Here is a 21,222-nt window from a genome sequence, read left to right on the forward strand (position 1 = left end):
CTGCCACTCTGCTAATATCTGATGAGCTGGTTTTGGCTGTGGCCCTCTTAAAGGTGCTATTTTGGGGTTTTTTTTAAATTATTATTTTTTTTATGCTATTGGAGGGATTCTTTTAGGTCCCTGTTTGAGTGTAACACAGCCACATCCAATTTACCATTCCTTTCCCAGCCCCTGGAAATTACAGCTAATGTTTAATTACATTTAAATACTTTATGGGGGTAGAGTAGGAGTGTAAAGGAGGAAGTAGTGCACCTTCAGTGATGCTAGCACTCTGAACTTCAGATCATTTGCACATTTGAGTCTGCTGTTGTTACTGTAATGGCTATTTTGAACAACCTGACAGAAGAGATATGGTATTTGATAAAGACAAAATCTAGCAAACACATTCTTGATATGCCACTAACATTTTAATAATTAAAAGTAGCTGTCTGAGTTTGCTTTCAATTGTTTGTTCCTTCCGTTTACTTAGAAGGTTCCTTCTGAGTTTCTCTGCCCTTCCTGGCTTCAGGCAGCAGAAGCCCCACATAACTAGACTTTAAATAACTTGCACTTTGAATATGTTTCTTTATTTGCTGTATGAGGACATATTTTAACATGTCTGAGCTCAAAAAAAACGTAATATGATAAGAAAAAAATGTGCCCAGTACTAATTTTTCCCTAATAGTAGAGTTGTTACCTACTTGGTTGATGGCAGCCTCTCCTCCAGAGAAGAGGAAAAAGTAATTAGCCCATGAGGATGTTAAGCTGCAGGATACATAAGTAAAGGTTTTTAGTAACTGAGCTGAGCTGCTGCATGCAGGGAACACCAGCAAAATCTGAGACTCATTTATAAGTGATTTTAATTCCATTAAAAATACCAACTTGATTTTAATGCCAACAAGAAAATAAATCTTTTTTTCTATCTTGAGGGTTTTTTCTATCATTTTAGATTTACAATTCATTAATTCATGTAGCTCGTAATTAAATATGTATAACAGCACTGTTGTACATAATAGCTAGTGTTGTACAAAGAGCCTCCTGGCATGTGGAATTTTCTGTTTCATTATGTAAGGCCATTTCTAATTATCTGATGCAGCACTGGGCAATTTCTCAGCTATACCATTTGAGGGAAGGGAGGTCAGCTCTGGGATAACTTCAAACTTACTTGAAGCATAATTCAAGATGAATGCTAGCTGCAGTTCAGGTGATTTCTGTCCTTTAGTGCCTCTAGAAGTTATTCAGGCAAAGCTGTCATTGCTGGGATGCTCAAATTACTCTGTTCTTTCTCTCACTTGTCACTTGAAACTCGCACTTTCTTATTTCCCTACCCATAGAACAGAGTTTACCTTCAAACTAAGCAAGTGTCTAGTGGGTGGGTATTTTAGTGAAGTCCAAATAAATGCAGGACTGAGAATACCATCATTATCTTCTGGTGCTTTGCCACTTCTGTTACTGACTGAACAGAAAACTAAAAGTTAACAAGTGATGTGTTAAATTGGAAGTGGAGAAATAGAAGAGGATTATTACAGTCTGTGTGCCGAGTCTCGAAAGAAATGTAACCTGGGCTTGTTTTCCTCCCAGCTTATGTGCTGGGATTCCTAGAAGTTTACATTCTTGTTCTGGAGGCCAGTTGTCTTTAATCAGGAAGACTGTAGAGAAGAGAGGAGTGCACACTTCAAGGAGTTGTGTTTGAGTTTTGAGGGTAAAATAACGCAGGCAAACTTTGAACATAGTGGCATATGATTGCAGCAGCAGGGTCTGGTTAACCTATTGGGGCTGCTGTACAACACTTTGATCCTCTTTATTTTTGTACAAAGAAATCCCTAAAAACCAAAAGGTCCACTGCCTTTTAAAAAAGTGTTTGAAACTTTCCAAATATTGGTTTATTAGCCTAGTTACTGACTGGTTGAAAGCTGTTGCAAGAGTGAGATATATATTTTTATGGTTGTATGCTACAGAATGGGATTGTTACACGGCATTCATTCATCTTCCATTTATGTGGGAGGCTTCTAGTGCTGTGACACAATTCAGCTGAACCTGATTGGGACTTTCAAGGAAAAAGGGTATGGGTGGGGTGGGAGGAAATTTGGATCCAGGCGAAGTTCAGACCTCTGATGTGCTTCAGGTCATAGAATGTGTTTTTTCCTTTGGGTTGTGGGGTTTCTTGTTTTGAGGGGGGTTTTTTGGTCTGCTTCCCTGCTCTTGTCTTTTTTCTGATTGCTTTGAAATCTCATTTCTTAGCTTTCTTAGCAGAGCAATAGAAATGTTCAATTCTTTTTTGTTTACAATAATTGGAGTTACAAAATGATGTTGCAGTTGCCTAGCATGTTGCAGATCTTAGTTTGTGGCAACCCAAATACACAGCATTATTCTGTTGGGTTTAGTATTTGTATGATGATAAAGATGTAAGCTTATTTAGACAAAGCATTTCTTCTGCCCCTTCAGCATACAGATGTCAGCCATGCTTGTGCACTTTCTTCCTTTCCCACTGTTCCTGTTTACAGCATTTGTGGAACAGCCTTGTTCCTTGTGGCTGCTGCTTGTACACTGGGAGTGATGGCTGTGCAAAAGCCAGATATTTGCCACTCTGAGCTGCTTCTGTCCCAGACAATTGAAAGAAACAAGTATAGAGGATGCATCTTCTGGGGTCCTTCATACATCTAAAGGATACGTACACCTGCCTTCTCATAAAGGGAACCTACTCCAGTGAGGATTTCCTTTTTTTTTTTTGTATTATCATGGAAAGACACTATAGGTGTTGCTCACAGATTGATGACTAAAGCAGCTTGAGAAGCGCAAAGCTTTTGCCACATCCTGTCTCTTAGTAGTAGGTTTTGCAGAGCCAGGCAGCTCTTTGCTAAATGTGCCCGTTATGGGAGGTAGAAAGATCACTTTTTACAAAAAATAAATCATCTTATTTTCATCATGCTACAACTGGAGCAGCTGAGGCTACTTAGTGATGTTGCATCATTTGCCTGGCTACCCTTGTGGCTGCATACATTTGAGTTCAGATGCTTGCTGAATATGATTTTCTGCAAGCAGTTCTCATTTATCATAACTGATTTGAGGTGGGCCTTTGGTATATTATGTTCCAGGTGCTCTTCTAGAATATGGATGGTAACTGTGGATTAAAAGTCTGTATGATGCTATCAAGTTAAATAGCTCAATGAGAATTTGTACACTTGTGCCATTAGCCTCCATTGTGCTCTTGGCATTTTGTTTCTGTTCAATATTGTGTGACTCTAAAATTTTACTGTTTCTTTTGTGTGTGTTTTTAATTTATGGAATAAATTTTTGAGAACCTTTTGGGGTTTTTTAAGGCCTTGTTTAGGCTTGTATCAGTAAACATGCATGAATATCCAGGTCTTGCATACCTGGGGGGAAGAGGTCAAATCTCCAAAGAGGTTAAACTCTTAAGTAACAGGGTGGGCTGTTGTTGAGGCCATGGAGCAGCAATTCTAGTGTTGCCTCATCCGTACCCACACTTCAACAGGAACAGAAACAGACCTGGGGGAGTTGAGGCATGATTCTAGCTCTGAGAGAGCATCCATCTCTTTCTTAAGGTATTAAGAGAGCACAGACAGATCCTGCTAGGTTCAGAATAAATTCAAGGCTGGAGCAGGCCAGTGGTTCATGTACTACAGCCTGTGCAATGCATCAGACTGATGCTTTTAAACCAAAGCTGAAGCATAAGAACACCAAAAAGGTCTATTAAGCATCTATAATATCTATGCCAGAAAACAACATCCCTGTCCCTCTAACCCATAAATTCTATGTATAACCCAGATCTTTCACTTTGCTGCTATTCAGCTTTGCACTGCTCTCGGCAAAACTAAGCTGGCAGATGCGGTTCTCCACTGTTCCCCGAACTCCCTTCTCTGGCTGAGATGCAGTGTTACGTGGCTCCCGCAGATGGCATGTAAGCTCCAGTAAATAAAGGAAGGGAGCGCCTCAGAGACCTAAACAAGCATCCTCCTGTTCTGCTGCTTCAGGGCTACAGCTTGATGGCTGCAACACATTATGAGGTTTTTGCTGTTACTATACTGGGACTTGCTTTTTTCACCATGTAGCTCTCTCCTTTTTCTCTGAAAGGCAGACAAGTTTGGCCTTGTATCCTCTCTTTCTGTTGTTTTATTAGGCAATGTCAAAAATGGGACAAGTGAGAGAACAGCCTCAGGTAAGAGGCACTGAAGCTAAACCCTTGCTGCTGGTCAGAGTGCAAAGTTTTTCTTTCTCAGGAAGTGAAAAGGGGGAGCAATGGGGCAACTTTAAGTCAAACAGCAGGAAAGAAGCTAAGCATGGATCAAACTTTAAAAGCAGGTATGCTTGGCAGTGTATTTTACAACTGAGTAGAGCTGCCTTGCACTGCTGGTTTTGGTAGAGGGGAGATTTATGGTTTTTTGCTTTATATGGCAGATACAGACTTCACTACAGCTGGCCTGTCTTCACTATTTGCATCCCATTTATTGCTAGCTGAGGTTAATACAACTGCAATAGACATAAAAAGGACTGGAAAGTTTGGGGTGAAGGATTTCTCCCCTCTCCCCTTTAATAAAAAATCTCAACCTTGCCTGGTTCAGGTGCATGGGATCAGAAGGCTCTTGCACATGACATAAGCCCTGCCTATGAAAAGCCATACACTCTAAATGTTTATCCAACAACAAGCAAAATGAATATATGATACATTCTGTTCAAAAGGCTTCATATAATGTACAGGCAGTTTCTGCTTGTAAAGCCAATGTTGTTTAATTCAGATATCATGTTTTAACACTTGAATCATAGATTCAAAGTGCTAAAGTACTACAACAGTAATGGTTGGAGATACTGACAAAGATGAATAGCCATTCTTTTTCTTCACCCAAAGGCTGCAAGCATCCAACTCTGCTGGATTAATTCTGCTTAATTTGTGAGAGAAAAATATTCTGATTTATTGGTATAAGTCCTTGGCTAAAAAAGCAAATATATTCTTCCCAGTTAAAAGCAGAAAAGGCCACTTCTGATAGCAATTATATATACAACCTATACCATATATGGGTATTCAGCAAGGACTATCTAACCACAACCAAACCATGGATGGAAAAGGACAGTGCTGCAACTACCAAAATGTCAGTTGATTTTATTTTCATTTATAAGATAAGCAAGGGAAACTGCTACCAACTAACCTGTGCCACTCCTGACAGTCTGTATTTTAGTTCATGGTATTGGCCCTGCTATTTCCACAAAAATGCTGATTTCTCCTTAGTAGTTGTACAGGATTGCTGATGCTAGTTCTGTGCAGGTTATGCAGGCTGGCCTCTGCTGCTCCTTGCTGGTCACTTTGGATAGGTTGGACTTTCAGCTTTCCTTGTTTTCAATATCAATGATGATGTATGTGCCTCGCAAAGCCTCTGTATTAACTGTCAGTTCAATGAAGATGCACAGATATCCTGTTTGCAGAAGTCTAAGATACCTACAAACCAGTAAGAAAGTATGCACTTAAAGATGCTAGCAGCTTTTAAAAAGAACAAATTCTTCAAATAGTGTTCACTAAATCAGCAGAACAGAGGTAAAATTCCCCTTTTGAATTTCAGTTCTTCAACTTAGACTCACAGAAGTCTCACTAACTGTACAATCTTCATTTACTTCAATGCAGATTTTCAGGTCTCAGAACAGCTTGACACTGGCTCATGGACAGTTTTAGTGATAGCTTAGTGCATGTTTCATACAGCTTTCAGTGGAAAATAATGAAAAAGACATCCCTTAAGTTTGTAAAGGTTTTGAACTTTGCATTCTCTAGTGTGTGTACTCTATTTTGAGATTAATTCAAGAATCGAATATAAAATTTCTTATTTTTTCCCCCAAGTTTAGCATATCCAAATGAACACTATATTCCCTTTTCCCAGAACTGATCTTTGGAACTGAAGGGGAAAATTTCAGAGTGGGAATAAACCAGTCCTATTTCAGTAGCCTCATCTTTACTCTAAGATATATTAGTTACTCTGTTCTTTCAGGGCTCCAGTTTTTAGTGCTTCTGGATAGGAGTTGTAAGAGGCTCTAAAGAAGCTCCAAACACAGAACTCCTTGGAAAACTGTTACTAACAGGATTATGTAGAACATACTTCTCCATTTGGTCTAACCAAAAGGGCAATAGCTATGCACAGAAGACTTCCTGCTTTGCATTTTTCTCTAACTCAAAACTAAGAACTTGACTTTACCTGCAGGTGTACAGTTAAACACTGATTCTGCCAGCTGAAAGAAAGACACTCCAAGAATTTCCTGATAGCTCATGTGACTGGCATGAACAAGGTACTGAGTAGTGTCTTTGAAAAGCAGATCACTTTCACCATACTTCCATGACTGAAAGAGTTGGAATTCAGAATTCAATTTGCTTCCCAGAGATTCCTAAAGAGAAAAGAAGTAGGTTTCACAGCTTGGATCACAAATAGCAAGGCTTAGCTGGTGAACAAAAAGATGAAGTTTTGCAGCACCTTATTTCTCAGCAGAAGTGTAACCACTAGGGATTGGCAACTGCTGCCAAAGTACCCCTTTAGAGAATCCAAATAATTCTTCTTTCAATCTCCTACATACATTCTTAATTCATATTGAATCTGAAGACACTTCATGAATTTAGGATATAAAAGCATTTGATCTTGAAAGGGTTTTCAGCAGTTGTGCATAACAAGTGATAACATGCTAACTTTTTCCCAGTTACCTGTCTCACCTGGGATTTCATTAGAAAGTCATAGATTTTAGTGACAGTGATCGGTCGAGTCATGACTGTGCTGGGGGGAATGGGGCCAAGGTTGCAGCCTGCCCATTCTGTGACTGCAGCACGTGTTCCATCCGGACACAAGAGTTCAAAGTCAATAGGGGTATAGCCTTTAGCCCAACCAGAAATATCCAGATCTGAAAAGAAGATGAAATGAAAGCAAATCCTTTTTAAAAACAAAAGTAGAAGACAGGGTGAATTTCATGCAAAATGTTTAAAATTGAGAGGAAGGAGTTTAGTTAGTATATTCAAACAAATGCAGCCACATGGTCATTTATTAGGAATGCATAAAGAGCAGGGTAGAGTTTTCACTGAGGAAACAGGTCAGTGAACTTAAGCTGCACCTCTCAAATAGAGTAGTATCAAGGCATATGAACAGCTTTTCATGCCTCATTTTCATCTGTAATCAGATCACTTTCTGAAAACAAAGCAATTCACCCTTCATGTCCTTTGCTTCCCCAAACAAACCTCTCATAGCCACATGAATTCCTGTGGGTTTCAGGCCCTTATACCTCCACTTGATTTTAGAGATTCCTCTCTTAGGAAGGTCTCTTCTGTTACTGAGATTGCCTAAAACAGAAACCCTCATTCTGTTTCTGAGGCTGAACAAAATTGGGGTTTCCTTCTCTTCAACTCTACAAAGAGGCACCACATTTTCACTATTAGAACAGTAGGCATCATTGGAGAGACTGAGGGGATTTAAGTTACTGAAACCAAAACCCAGTTGCTAGACTGTTGCAAAGATCAGTATTTCTCCAGTGTAGTAACAACATTGTTTCAGAAACTGTGAAAGGCAAAATAATTTGCAGTATTTTCACCTATTAAGCTATTTGGACTGTTTATTCTATAAGGGCCTGTGAAACAACATGGGGAAATTACTTTGTCATGATGAAGCTATAGAACATCTCCCAGCACAAAGTGCCCACAGCATCGCCCTTATCTGCCATTATTGTTCTTGAAACTCTGATTACAAACATCCCGTCCATGCACTATGGCTGCCTATGGGAGAAGGTCTGGTGAGAAAAAACATTTGCTTTTTAAAGCTTTGAGCTTTAAAAAAATTAGTGCAGTCTCCAAGGATTATTACCCCCCCAACACACACACTGCTTTTTGCACTCAGTGTTTCTTCCTCGTTCCTCTCCAAAACTGAAAGGTATCTAAATTTTGAGCTTTACTGGAAGACCTACATGCAGGAATGTTCTTGCAATTTTCCAGTCAAACACAACTTCATGGATCTAGATTAAACCTGTAAAAGCTGATCCTCAAGAGTGATGGTCAAGTGTGTGGGAAGTAATTGGCACTAATGAACATTCTGAAGGAAAACAGAACATCTGCATCTCACTCTTTATGTTCTGGAGGAGGTTAGAATGTTCCAGGAAAGCCACATCTCCAAAGCTTCTTCCACTGGGATTGCCAACTAGGCACCTAGTGAAGGAAAAAAAACAAGAGGTTATTGGAGACAGCCACTACACTGTGACTGATATTTGGACAGTCTTCTGAAGCTAAACCAGGATTCCTCTCATCTGTAATTACTTGGTTGTTATATGGAACAAGTTAGTGATATCATTATAGATCTTAGTGGACAGTATTCACATGTTTGCTAAGACAATCCCTTCCATCCCTTAAAGAAACTCCCGAGTCAAAGATGTGGCACAATGTCTATGCAGCATCACCTGCATCTAGTCAGGAAAGAGAATGTAATTCAACTAAATGCATTACATATGTTTTATAAGAGTGCTTTCACCTTTAATATACTTCTCTGCCTGTTTTCAACAATTTTGTTATCTCCCATTTATTTAATTACCTCCTGTACCTTCCATTGTTTCTTACCAGATCACCTCTGCTCTCTGACCTTCTATCTTTCATCCCTTTTCTTTAAAAGTCAGTACCAATACTCTGAGCCTTACATCTTTGAAAGCATTTTCTTGCTCTTAAGGTGTTTTCAAGACTGCTTTAAATTACCATTCAGCTGAACATCCCATAGCAACTGCAACCAAAATAAAATACATGCTAGCAAAAGTTTATACAACCAGTTGCTTCACAAAAAAATACTCCAAAGAAAACCATCAGCAAAATAGTAAGCCAGTTCTGGCTATTGCTCTGCACTTCTGACTGACAAAAAGCTTACCTGAGTGCTCCCATATTGCCATAGTAACGTTCGTTGTGACTTGCAGCACATCTGCTAGATACTCGAGCCCCTTCCACCTCACCGTCTCCAATGCACACCTTGCACAGGTTTCCATCTGCTCCTGGCATGCAGCCCTTCCAAAAGTAATTCTGGTAAACTGAGTAAAGAAAACTGAGGTGAGATTAAGGCAAGGTGTTTCCAAAGCCTCTTTACACACAAGAAAAGACAGGAATGGAATTCCATCCCAACAGCTAGCAAGAAGGTGGCTAAAGAATCACATGTAGTCAGATAAGAGGAAGAGCTGTTTCAACACCCTCTGACACTGCAATCGCCACTTGCTGGTCAAATCCTCATGTCCCTGTCTCTATTTTACTCCAGATTTACTTCAGATTCCCATGGTCTAGTCAACAAATAGCCAAGAGCAGCCCTTACCAGAGCCAATATCACAGCTCTCAGTGTCGTTCTCCAGAGCTCCCACTGCATATCTGGAAAGAAGTAACCATCCTCCAGGACTATACAGGTGGCTGTGGCAGGATCGCCTTCCCCTAAGGTTATGAATGTTAATCTGTTTGGCATTTTTCTTAGCTAGGGCAACAGCATAAACAGGTGTCAGTTCTGTAAAATAATGACAACAACCAGTTATATCAAGGCAATTAAGTATTCCAGACAGTTACAGCCCCCCTCTTCCCCCTCTCATGCTGTCACACATCTTCAATTAAGGTATTGAATGTGCATTCTTTGCTTAACGACAAAGTTCTCATCCTAGCTGCCTGGCATTTCCTGCAAAGCTCCTACCAAGCACAGCAAATTCTTTCCCAAACCAACATGTGAATACATTCCTACATAAATCCTAGAGGCAATTTCAGGAAAATCTAAACCATTTGCCTTCTCAAAGTTGTCCTGTTACCTTTGCGCTTCAGATGAATTAGTTTCCTCATTTCCCCTGTGCTCTCAGCAGCCTGGGCACAATCTCCCCCTGGAGAGGAGAGACAATCATTAAGGATCTTGGAACTGCTGTCATTTCTATTAATCAGCAGCAACCCATCAAAAAACTTGCAATCCTTTTGAGCCATGTCAGCATCTCTGTCCCTTTTACAGAAGAGATACAATAAACAAACAGCCAGATCAAATGCCAGAGCCAGTTAGTGAAAGCTGGGAAAAGTATTTGGACATATATATTAACTCCTGCTTCCATCACAAACTGTACAAACGTAACTATGTTTTTAATGGTACTTTTTTGATTCCCTCCTTTCTTGCTAAGGTCACATGAGAACTTACCATAACATTCTGCAGCTACAGGCACCAATCCACACTTTCCTGCAATGTAGACATGTGTTGCATCCAGGGTGACTGCATCAGCCTCACTACTCTGCCAACAGCATTACAGAAAATAACAAAAACAGAATTTGCATGAATTGTGTAATCAAGCAGCTGGACTTCCCTACTGGCTGGAAATTCTCTCTCATTCCCACTAGCTCCTCTACAGTACAAGCTGGTTTTCCTCTCGTTTAGCTCATGCAAGGACACATGCACTTTGTGCAGCCTTATCATATACTCCGACTAGAGGGAGTCTCCTACCTTGATCATTTCAATGCATTTGGTCATGGAAGTTGCTTGGACACAGACCAATGGGTCAGATTTGATGCTTAGTGCCCACTCCTCACATTTGTGAAGCTCAGCATCACTGATGCAGCACCAGCGCACAATGCTGTTGTCCAAAGAGCTGCCTGAATTAAAAGAAAGGAGCACAGAGAGATCATGTCACCTATGCACCTATGTTAAGGGGACATTTAGGTCTATGCACTTGTGCCTTGCAGGGAGGAGTAACATGTAAAGCGAACTTTTTCTTCCCTTTCCTTAGCTACAGATCTCTGGAAGACTTCTCACCTTCGTGGCCTAGTCCCTTAAGGAGAGCTACATAGTCCAGACCAAGGACATAGGCAATCTCCAGCTGCTCCTCAAGAAGCTGTAGATGCTGAGTGGCATCCTGGAACAGCAGGTTCTTTCCCCCAAAGGGTGCTGAAGTGAAGAGTTCAAACCTAGCTCTTTCCTTTCCTTTTCGCCCAAAGAGGTGCTAGAACAAGAACAACACTTTTAATTGCAACAAATCTGCTCGTCCTTCCAGTAACAGCCAGCCCCATCCTTTCCTCCCTTCACAGCAAAGGTTTGTAACATAGCACTCAGAGACAAAGCACACTGGGTTACATTATTCACTGTTTATTTAACATTATATATACATTATATAACATTAACATAACGATTTAACCCCAGCTGGCAACAAAGTACCACACAGCCACTCACTCCTTTTCCTTCAGTGGGATGGGGAATTAAAATCGGAAAAAGGTAAAACCCATGATGTGAGATAAGAACAGTTTAATAGTTGAAATAAAGAATAAAAAGAAACAAAAGAGAGGGGAATAAAACCCAAGAAAGACAGATGATACACAACACAATTGCTCACCAACTTCTGACTGATGCCCAGCCCATCCCCAAGCAGTGATCTGTGGCTCCTGGCCAGCTCCCCCTAATTCACATACTGAATGTGATGTTCTTTGGTATGGAATACCCCTTTGGCTACCTTCGGTCAGCTGTTCTGGCTGTGCTCCCTCCCAGCTTCTTGTGTATCTGCTCACTGACAGCGCATGAGAAACTCAAAAGTCGTTGATTTAAAGGAAGCACTGCTCAGCAACAGCTAAAACATCAGTGTGTTATCAACATTATTCTCATACTAAAGCCAAAGCACAGCACTGGACCAGCTATTAAGGAGAAAATTAACTCCATCCCAGGCCAAACCAGGACACTACTGAACTATTTAAAGGGCCAGATGGTTCCATAAATTCTTTAAATTTGCATTTAAATATGTATTTCAGGTTCAGCTTCAGATTCCTGGATGCTAAGGTAAGAGATACTATTTCTAAGTTGAGAAAAAGAGAGGAATAAAGATGAACCCTGCCTGAACCTATGCAGCTATGTAAAAATCTACTCAAGCTGCAGGGCAGGATGGACATAATTAGCCATTTTTCAGTTTGGGTGTTATAGCGTCTTTACTTTATTTTTTTCATTCCCAGCCTTCTAGAGAAGAATATTTTAAAGAAAAGTAAAACCTTCTGCCAGAAGTCATTGCAGGATCCCTCCCCAGAACAATCAATTTTTAGTGATTTGTTCACACTAACTACAAATTTCTCAAGAAAAAAAGGCAAACTGCATGGTAATCTCTACACAAAGATGGAAGAAAAAACTGTCCCTGGAGATACACAGCTTATAATATCCACTTACTTGGATCATGCTGAGAAACTTATGGGTGATCTTCTGGAAGTTGTGGCGGGTGATGATGCCACGTCCAGGCCCCTTGCCCAAGTTACAGGTGCTGTACTCAGTCAGCTCAGCTGTAGTCCCATCAGGACATAGGAGTTCATATTCCTGTTGCTCTGACTCTGAAACAAGAGGACACTCATGAATCTATGAGGTGAGATGTGACTTGGCAGCAGGCACATTTTTCAGAGGAGGTTGCTCAAAGGCTATGTAGGCAGCACATAGCTTGGGAAGGCTGTCTTTGATATGCTCTTCTCTTAAGAAAGAGAGGGACCTCAGCCAAAGACTCAGAAATACTCTTTAGCTGTACCCCTGTACATACATTTATTTAAAAATCCTTACCTGCAAATACTAAAGCTACCTTCAAAAATGTCAGTACAGACCTGGACTGAGTTTAAAATACAAACGAGGTAAACAGGAACTGCACATTCCAGCAACAAAATACACTGAATTTTAAAAGGAATCTTATAACTCAGGTAATGCAAATCCTGATGGCTGTGTCAGAGACTTCATGCTAAAAAAACCACCTATATAAAAGCATCCATCTGCTCCCACCCTCAGAATCTCTTGTGAGCAATTATGGCTCATTTACTCTTCCCTCTTCTGTTTCCTTCTGACTTAGGTGGAGAGCCAAGAAATACACTGAACTGCTTGCAAGGATTGAATTTTCCCTGGAAACAACAAAAATCCAGGCATATTCCCCAAACTCCAACGCAGGAAAGACTACAGTCAGAAGTTAAAATGAATCTGAATTTTTAAGATTACCTGTAGCACTCATAATTGTTAGATGATCCAAAAAGGCAACATCTGCCACTCCATTCTTCAAACACCTGTAGGGAAAAAAATGCCACCCTATTAACATGCCATCTGGTTTTTCCTTCCTCACAAATTCTTTTTCCTTAAAGGTAAATTCAGTCACAGAGCTCACCTGAAGGCTCCTTCAGAGTCATAAAAGGGTTCATCACTGCTTGTCTCACAGAAGTGGTTCTTGTCTCTGACATAGGATTTTTGTCCTTGGCAGAGAGCACACAGTTGAGGAGCAGCAACACCAACCCCAGGGATGCAACTTGCTTTGAAATACTCACTGACTACTGCAGATGTAGGGGAGGGGAGAAGAAAAAAGTCAAATGGGAAAAATGGAAGAAGGAAAAGGGGCCAAACGTATCATGGACATAACTAGGACTATGGTGAATTAATAAATAAAAAAAATAAATAAATCAGCAAATGCTGCTTCATTGTCTGAACTTCAAATTTGAAACATTTACTGGAAAATGTGATAAAATTTTTCTTGTTTAAAACCATCTTTGTACTGGTTGGATATTGGAAAGGTTTGTTCCCTGTTGCATACAGAACACAAAGATTTCCCAGTTTGGTAACAATTCTGCTGCTTTGAGATCACTAGAAAAGTTCTGAAGAGTACTAAGAGCCAGTATCAGAAACACTCCAAGAGGATACCTCACCCACAAAGCTCTTACATTTCCACATAGTTGAGTTCATTTCACATCTCCTTGCATCTCATTTGCTTTTGCTGAGAGCAGAGACATAGCCTTATGGCTCCTATCACCCACCTTGGCTCAGAGGTTGCACCTCATCCCAGGAAAGATCATTTCTTGCAAGGAGAAAGCCAAGTGGAATATTCCAGCCAGATGTCCACCTGGCTCCATTGTGGCAGCTGCGCACACCTCGTAGCCTCTGGATATCCAGAGTTCCTCGTTTGACAACGGCCACAGCAAACACGCAATTTCCTGGAATAAAATAAAATATGTACCAGAAATAACTAAATCCCAATTCTGCAGCTTCCATCTGTGTACAGGACTTCCACTACTTCTGTGAACATGGCTAAGGAAAAAAATAACCTTAGGCATACGAAACATAGGTACTTATGCCAAGAAATTTATCACCTACTGGCTACATGGCACTGTGTCAAACTGAGCAATGCAAGTGATGTGCAAAGAAGAACACAAAAAACTGGTGTAAAAGGCTTACAAGACGATCCCGCTCCATCATCCTATGCAATTGCTTCTCAAGACTTCTGAACACTTGTATTACACTGTTTACATATGGTAGTGGAAAGAACTCTTATGTCTTATCCTCAGAACATATCGATTCTACTCTGATTTCACAATTCTTCAGACAAAACAAAATTCACTTCTGTTCTCATAGTGTCCCCTTATTAGTCTCTTCCTGTATCCATCTGCTAATTTGGCTTCCTTCTCAGATCCATGTCTTAGAAGTATTTTCTACTCCATGTTTGATTTTGGCTCAAAGTTACTTATTCCTGCCCTACAAACCATTGCAGACACTGTTTAGGTCTGCCAGGAATGAAGAGGAATCTTACCATAACAAGATTCTCCATCTTATATTTTTGTCTCTTTAGGGTGTGAAGGAGAGAATTAAATAGTGGTTAAAGCTAATCTCTTAAAGAAAACTAGTAAATGCTTGGTTACACTAGTTAACAGCATGGTATAAGAACTGATACAGACGGAATACAAGGTTTCTTATTCCCTGCAAGATGTAGAACTTGGATATACACTAGTGCTGCAAGCAGGGGTAGATACAATCTGTGACAGTACCAGTACTTAGATAGTAGCCTGTCTAGGCAGAAAGGCTACTAGATAGAAAAGTATCACTGGTATTTTACTATCACTAAGTATTTTAGCAACAGTTGTTAGTCATCTCCATACTCCTATAAGGTTATGAAATATATAGACCTTTTTCAAGAATTTTTGAACTTTGCCTTTAACTTACAGCAATTTGTTAGCCAAATGCAACTTATTCTTTAGCTTTATGAACCTACCTTGGTCATAGATTTCCTTTGCCACAACTGTCAAACCATAGAGCTTTACAGCAGAGTAAACATCTCCAGCATCCAAGGAGACAGCATCTGCTTTATTCACCTTAAAAACAACAGCAAAACCCTCAAAATAAATGTGTTTACACGGATACAAACAGCAGCTCCAAGAGCAGAATTTCTGCCTGAGAAGTAGTAACCAGAGATTTTTACAAGCATTTGCTTGTTTTTTAATTGAATCCATGCTACTAAGCATGGTGAAATGTTAGCAGTGAAGGCTAACAATTTTAAAACAATTCCAGTTCACTTCCAGTAACATACTTTCTCATCTCTGAGTTTTCCAATCCAAAACCACAATTCTGATGCCAGCTGAAGAAAAAGGCAACCCCTGTTTCCTTCTACTGCTCCCCCAAGACCCCAAATCCTTCTCAGAGTCCTCCTATCTAATTTGATTCAAATTAATGTCTACTTTGATTCAAATTAAAAAAATTTATGCAAAAAAGGCTTTGCTCTTTACTTCAGAAAAGACTGATGAGGTGCTAAAAATAGCAGGGAAGAAAGAGAAGAGAAAATATTCATTATAGTCAGAGTAGGACCAAAAGTCACAAGCAAGGAGAATGCTCTCAGCAAGTTTTAATTTAGTAGTTTGGTTTTGTCCATCTGTGTCCAAGCATCATTTTACATATTTCCTGGTGATTGCAAGGACATGAGCTGGGGTAAAGAGTACATCTAGTAGAATACTCATGGGTTTTAATTCTTGCCTGTCAAGCTAGTACTGAGTACTTTGTCATATATGCAATACCATCATTTCAGTATCATTTTATTCTCCCATGGGTTCTGTTTATCAGTTACTTCTTCAAAAGAGGATTTGGACCCAAAATCAGTTTTAAAAATCTCTCTGAACTCACCCTGATTTTATCAATGCAGTCATATGTGTTGTGGGCTCTGATGCAAGAAATCCTGGCAAACGAACTGACAGCAGCGAGGGGCAGCACTGCCATGAGTGCTTTAGACAGTTCAGCACACTTCCGCTGTTCTAGGTCAGAAAGGGTGCACCATCGGAATTTCTTCCCTGTAGGATCAAAAAATGAGTCAAGATTTACAGGATTTAGTGAAAAAAAAAAAAAAACCAAACCCAAACTCACTCAGTTTAACACCTTATGGAAGAGGGAGGTTATTTTATTTTACCTAATTTCACAAGTAAGGTGATTCTGCTCACTCACACTCACATTTCCACATACAGGCACCCAAGAAAGATGCCCAAGCAGTGTAATCAAGATCACTTTTGCCCAACATGGAGGACAATGAATGTTTGCTTTTGAATCGTTACTATGTTGCTTTGCTGACAGCAACAAACAAATTTTTAGGTAGATTTTTCAAGAATCAACAATTATTATGGCATGATCTTTAACCTCAGAATCTTCCTTGCTTCATCCTCCATGAATTTTAGGCAAGGTTGCCACCCAAAAGGAGGAAACAAAGGCAAGGACATCTGTAAGGCTATGGTCTGTTTTCCCATTGGGATGGCAAGAAGAGAAAGGGCACTGACGATGCAGGGTAACCTTGTTAGCATCTTCCTGTTGTCAGACTGCAGTTTTTCTCCTGACAAGTCAACTGTGGTGTGACCTTATCAGAGCACAGACCTTCTAATCTTGATGTAAACTATGCATTCCCCAGGGTTTATAAGCTTTAGTGCTGTCAACTGTGTTCTTGGTTATCAATACAGGCCATTCTTCTAACCTTTGCTCTGCTGTTTTCTCTGGTGTTTTCACACACACATATTCCCATGCATAATATATCCATACCAATCTTAGTATTTCTGTTACAAAGTTCTAGAGATACAGAACTCAGCCTGCAAAAGAACAAGAAATATGGAAGGAGGATGTTGATAGGGAATCAACAAATCAAACTAAGTTGCCTTAGCATTATTGAATGTAGTCTTCAGAGAAGGGACTGTTGTTATTTCACCAGATAATATCTGATGTTCCAAGTCCCAGGTGTCTCACAGCTACATAGTTTGAACTTTGTTAGAACAGCATTTCCCACTGAGGGCTATGCTTTGTTAGAATAGCATTTTCTTCCCAGACAAATACTATCTGATTTTAAACAGCAAGATCCACATCAGAGCTCCAGGCGAAGAAAAGCTTAGATCAAAGGAGAAATACAAAAATTTTAAGCTGAAAGCAATTCTCAGTTAAATGCTGCTTTATAATAGAGTAAATCAAACCTCTCAATCAGGAGGTGAAGATCTGGGGTTATTTTAAATTACGATGGCAGTACTGTGACTGGACCTTCTGCTTTTACACAATGTATTATCTAAGTGTTTCTTCAGAAATGACAAGTAACTTGCTGAGTTCCCCTCAAGACTGAGAGGTTTATCTTCCATGACAACATCCACTATGAAAGACACAAACTAGGGACAATTTGATTATTGACAGTGAAGAACCATGCACTGTGTTGAACAGAGTACTGAGTAAACAGGAACAACAAAATCCTCAAAATCTTACCTCTTCCAAAGAGGAAGTTAGTGAGAATTATCTTCATTTCTGGATGCCAAACAAAGGGATTAAATAACCTGCACAAGAACACTGTGCAGAACTGCAGCAGAACTGCACTATTCAGTTGTCAGGTCATTTTCCAGATGAAAACTAAGTAACCAATTAAAAAAAAAATAAAACGGTGCCAGCAGAAGGAAGATACAATTAGAAGAGGAGAAGATGGTGAAACCTTCTTTTCCAGGAGGAACTGGGGGTTTGGTAGGTTTAAACTGACTATAAAGCTACATCTTCAGGGAGTCCAGACATGTCAACAAAATTTCCTCTTTTGCTTTAGGCACCAATTATTCTATATTGGATGTAGTATGACTTATTTTGTATTTTTCCTGTTAAATGCCTACTCTGAAATGTATCATCATACATCTCAAGGAGATGCTATACATTTAAGGAAAAAAGTGATTATTATATATTAAAATAGCATGCAGTTATGTAACTTGAGAGACATCTATACTGCGTAGTGAAAAACAGGACCAAATGCATAGACAACACTACAACATCTCTAACATTGCCATTTCCAGATGTTTAATGGTTTGGATCTCTGTCAATCTATTAATATTAAACAAAACTGTTTTCTGGAATAAATAATGCTTACAATTAAAACATGAACGTTTTTATTTCTTTGAGCATAACATCAGACATTAGTACTCCACTTGCTTTGACGTTAATTCAGCACTACTGCAAAAAGAGCCCATTGTGGTTTTAGAGGGGGGCAGCTTGAAATACACTGATTCAATTTGACAGCATTAATAAGTACGCAGATCTCAGCTATTCAAAGGAAACAAACCTTCACTGAATTACTAAGAAACTAGTGTATCAAGCTGCTTCAAAACTAACTGGGTCACCATCTGCCAATGATCAAACAGGAAAAATACAGGCAAATGGAAATCACAGGCACAGTTCTAGCTGCAACTTCTTAGCACAGAAGAAAACAAACCCAAAGCAAGTATTAGAGTCTAGTTCCTGGTAACCCATCCAGAGGTTTCATTTTCCCCCTCTGCATCAGTCTTACCTGAAGACAGCAAAGTGAAGATGATTAAGACAATTAAAATCACTGTCCTCATGATTACAGCAGTTCAGCAAGGATCCTTTCTCTACCCTGAGCTCTGTCTTCTCATACCAGGAATTCCACAGTGATGACCAAAGCTTCTGGACAATAGCAAATGGGTTTTAGGCATCAACAAGAATAAACTACGATTTAAGAAAAAAAGCCAGTCAGAGGGTGGCATATCCTTGTATGCAAAAGAGAAAGAGACAATGGCCTGTTCCTATTCACAGATAGAAAATAACCATGCATTTTCTGCTTTGTTATAAACAGGCATAGGAAGAAATGCAAGCCTCTGCTTTTGAACTAAATCATGCTGTTTCAAAAGGCACTAAAATGCCTTTGGGAGATAGGTAAGACATCCATCTTACAGAAAAAGGTTTCTAAAGCTGAGTGAATTGTCCAAACTACTGAACATATCACTCTACAGACCATTGAAGGGTCCTTCTTACCTTATCTTTTCATCTGATAATGGTTTATCTGAGTTATTTCAAACAAAAAGTAGTCCTTCGCCTCCCTAAGAATTCAGAACAGAACTGTGCCACTGCTGACTTTCTTGACTTTCCTCATTCCATTCTAGCACAGCAGTCTCATCCAAACAGGCTTATTTCCCTGTTTTCTAACACTTAGCCTACAGTATTATCTCCTAATTACTCTACAGCAGCCATGATTAACATCATTAATTCTACAGCAGGGAAAAAGAAACACAAAAAATATATAGATATATGATGCATAAAATATTGCTAATGTGGCTTCATCTCTCCTGTTCAAGAAAGAATTCACTATTCCAAGAGCCCTGCAGAAAGCAAGTCTTTTGCCAGATTTTGTTTTCCTTCGTTTTATAGATTTTCTTAGTACTTTCTCTGCTTCATGTATTTTTGCCAAGAGTTTTCCCAGATTTCTTTTGTTGCTTTATGTACTTTTCCCCTAGTGATTCAGAGTCCTTATTCCCAACTTGCTTCTTCTGCATTTACGTACATGGATTCCATTGCTTATCTCTGCGTTTCATAAGTTCCCTCACTGGATCTGCAACATTTGTTGAGGTGTTACGTTTCCCACTAATCTAATCACAGGAATTACATTTCTCATTCCTTCCTTCACTCCCTGAACAAATGTTCTCAAGTCCCAGAATTTCTGTTCTCTCATTTGCTAAGAGAACAACTGTGGTATTTATCTAACCTTTGACTTGGCTCACCTGCATGGGCCCAGCACAGCTCAGTACCCTTTGAGAAGTATGTTTTATTCCTCGGTAAGCACAGTCTGTATAATTTTTCATACTGTCAGATGTTAAAAACAGTACAACAAATGTAAGAACAAAACACATGATAAAAGTAATTTAAAAATAGTTAAAGGTTCACATATTTACTTTTAATTCTAGGGAAAAAGATCAGATTGGGACAGACCATTAATCACTATAAACAAGTGTGCTTCATTTAACTACACTTTAACCTCTGAATCATTTCTGGGGAAACTTGTCCATCAGGCCCACTAGCAGGGTGCAGTTAGACATCAAAGCTAATGATTCTTGCAATGTTTGTAGCAAAGCACCTAACAGGAACAAATCTCACGTTGAGGTTTTACTTCCTGCCAATCCTACCATTATGTACACAATATATGTACATCGCAACAACTTAGCCAGCTAATACTACTACTATTGCATGAGGGCTGCATTTGGATCTCTGCTCAGATGTTACAAATTTAAAACCAAAAGGTTTCCTGGATATGTTTAAGGTACTTACACAGTTACTGTGCTGCTGTCTGTGGTGATGTTAAAAACAGAATCACATGAAGGTGTTGTAGAATTCATTTTGGTTCATCAGGAAAACAAACAGGCATTAATCACAAATGTAATCAGGTCCGCTGAGAGGATCATGTCCTGAAGCGCTGAGGATGCGGAAACACAGCAGCAGGACTCTGGAATTCTTTTCCTATTGATTCAGCCTATGAAACTACCCCCATAGGGTGATAGCAGCATCAGAAAATGGTAATTAGCCTCTTTCCAGCAATGCAGCATTTATGCATGGGTCTAGGGGATGCATCTGAGAGGGTGGAAACCAAATAATCTCTACGAATTCCTCTCTGTGCCACTAGGATTCAGGCAAGGGACACCAGAGTAGGAACAGATGTTACTGCACTATCCTGTGCGACATCTCACTTGCAAGAACAGCATTGTGTTTATCCCATGTCAAGCGTGTTCCCCATCCCACATAATTTCTGCCCTGACATCCCTCTTGCTCCCACATCTGTGGTCAAGGACCTACCCCTCAACAGCAATGCTGAGAAGCAGCTGAACCCCAACTGCCTCATCCTCAGCTCCCCAAGAAGCAGTCCTCTCCTCTAACCATACCTCCTTTTGGGCAACAGCTTTATCCTGCTACTATACATACCGCCTCTGTGGAGCAGCTTTGTTCCCATACCACAAACCCTCAGGGACCACCCTGACGCCACACTATACCCCTCAGCCAATGGCTCTCAGTCTTTTAGGGACGGCCCTGTCCCAGCACTACTCTTCCAGAGAACCCTCACCACACAGCCTATCCAGCTTCGGGAACAGCCTCGTACCCGTGCCCCCATTCCATATCTGCCCCGACAAATGGTCCCGTCCCCACACGCATATTGCCTTCAGGTAACGGCCTCTCCTCACACCGCATCCCACCTTGCCCCATT

The 21,222-nt window shown here is 40.0% G+C and overlaps 1 protein-coding gene across 3 annotated transcripts; it reads right to left on the reverse strand.

The window, feature by feature from the left end:
* Positions 1–643: 643 nt before the first annotated feature.
* Positions 644–21,171, reverse strand: LOC308226715 (serotransferrin-2-like). 3 transcript variants are annotated; one of them, XR_013957936.1, is made up of 20 exons: positions 20,295–21,171; positions 19,751–19,832; positions 18,523–18,701; positions 15,867–16,030; positions 14,965–15,064; positions 13,736–13,912; positions 13,096–13,258; positions 12,933–12,997; positions 12,132–12,289; positions 10,743–10,929; positions 10,434–10,582; positions 10,134–10,224; positions 9,763–9,831; positions 9,288–9,470; positions 8,856–9,012; positions 8,070–8,152; positions 6,680–6,864; positions 6,174–6,360; positions 5,142–5,428; positions 644–744 (listed from the first exon to the last, which is right to left on the reverse strand). XR_013957936.1 is itself a non-coding variant. In XM_080628691.1 (19 exons), the coding sequence occupies exons 3-19, from the start codon at positions 18,572–18,574 to the stop codon at positions 5,379–5,381; spliced, it is 2,220 nt and encodes a 739-aa protein (XP_080484817.1). In that variant the 5' UTR covers positions 18,575–18,701; positions 19,751–19,832; positions 20,295–21,171; the 3' UTR covers positions 5,091–5,378. The 3 variants fall into 3 exon arrangements, 1 of the variants encoding a protein (XP_080484817.1); XM_080628691.1 differs by lacking the exon at positions 644–744 and having other exon boundaries at positions 5,091–5,428; XR_013957937.1 differs by lacking the exons at positions 644–744; positions 5,142–5,428; positions 6,174–6,360 and having other exon boundaries at positions 6,763–6,864; positions 7,915–8,152.
* Positions 21,172–21,222: the final 51 nt, after the last annotated feature.

The sequence above is a fragment of the Psittacula echo genome (genome assembly GCF_963264785.1).
Source record: "Psittacula echo genome assembly, chromosome: 13".
NCBI classification, from domain to species: Eukaryota; Metazoa; Chordata; class Aves; order Psittaciformes; family Psittacidae; genus Psittacula; species Psittacula echo.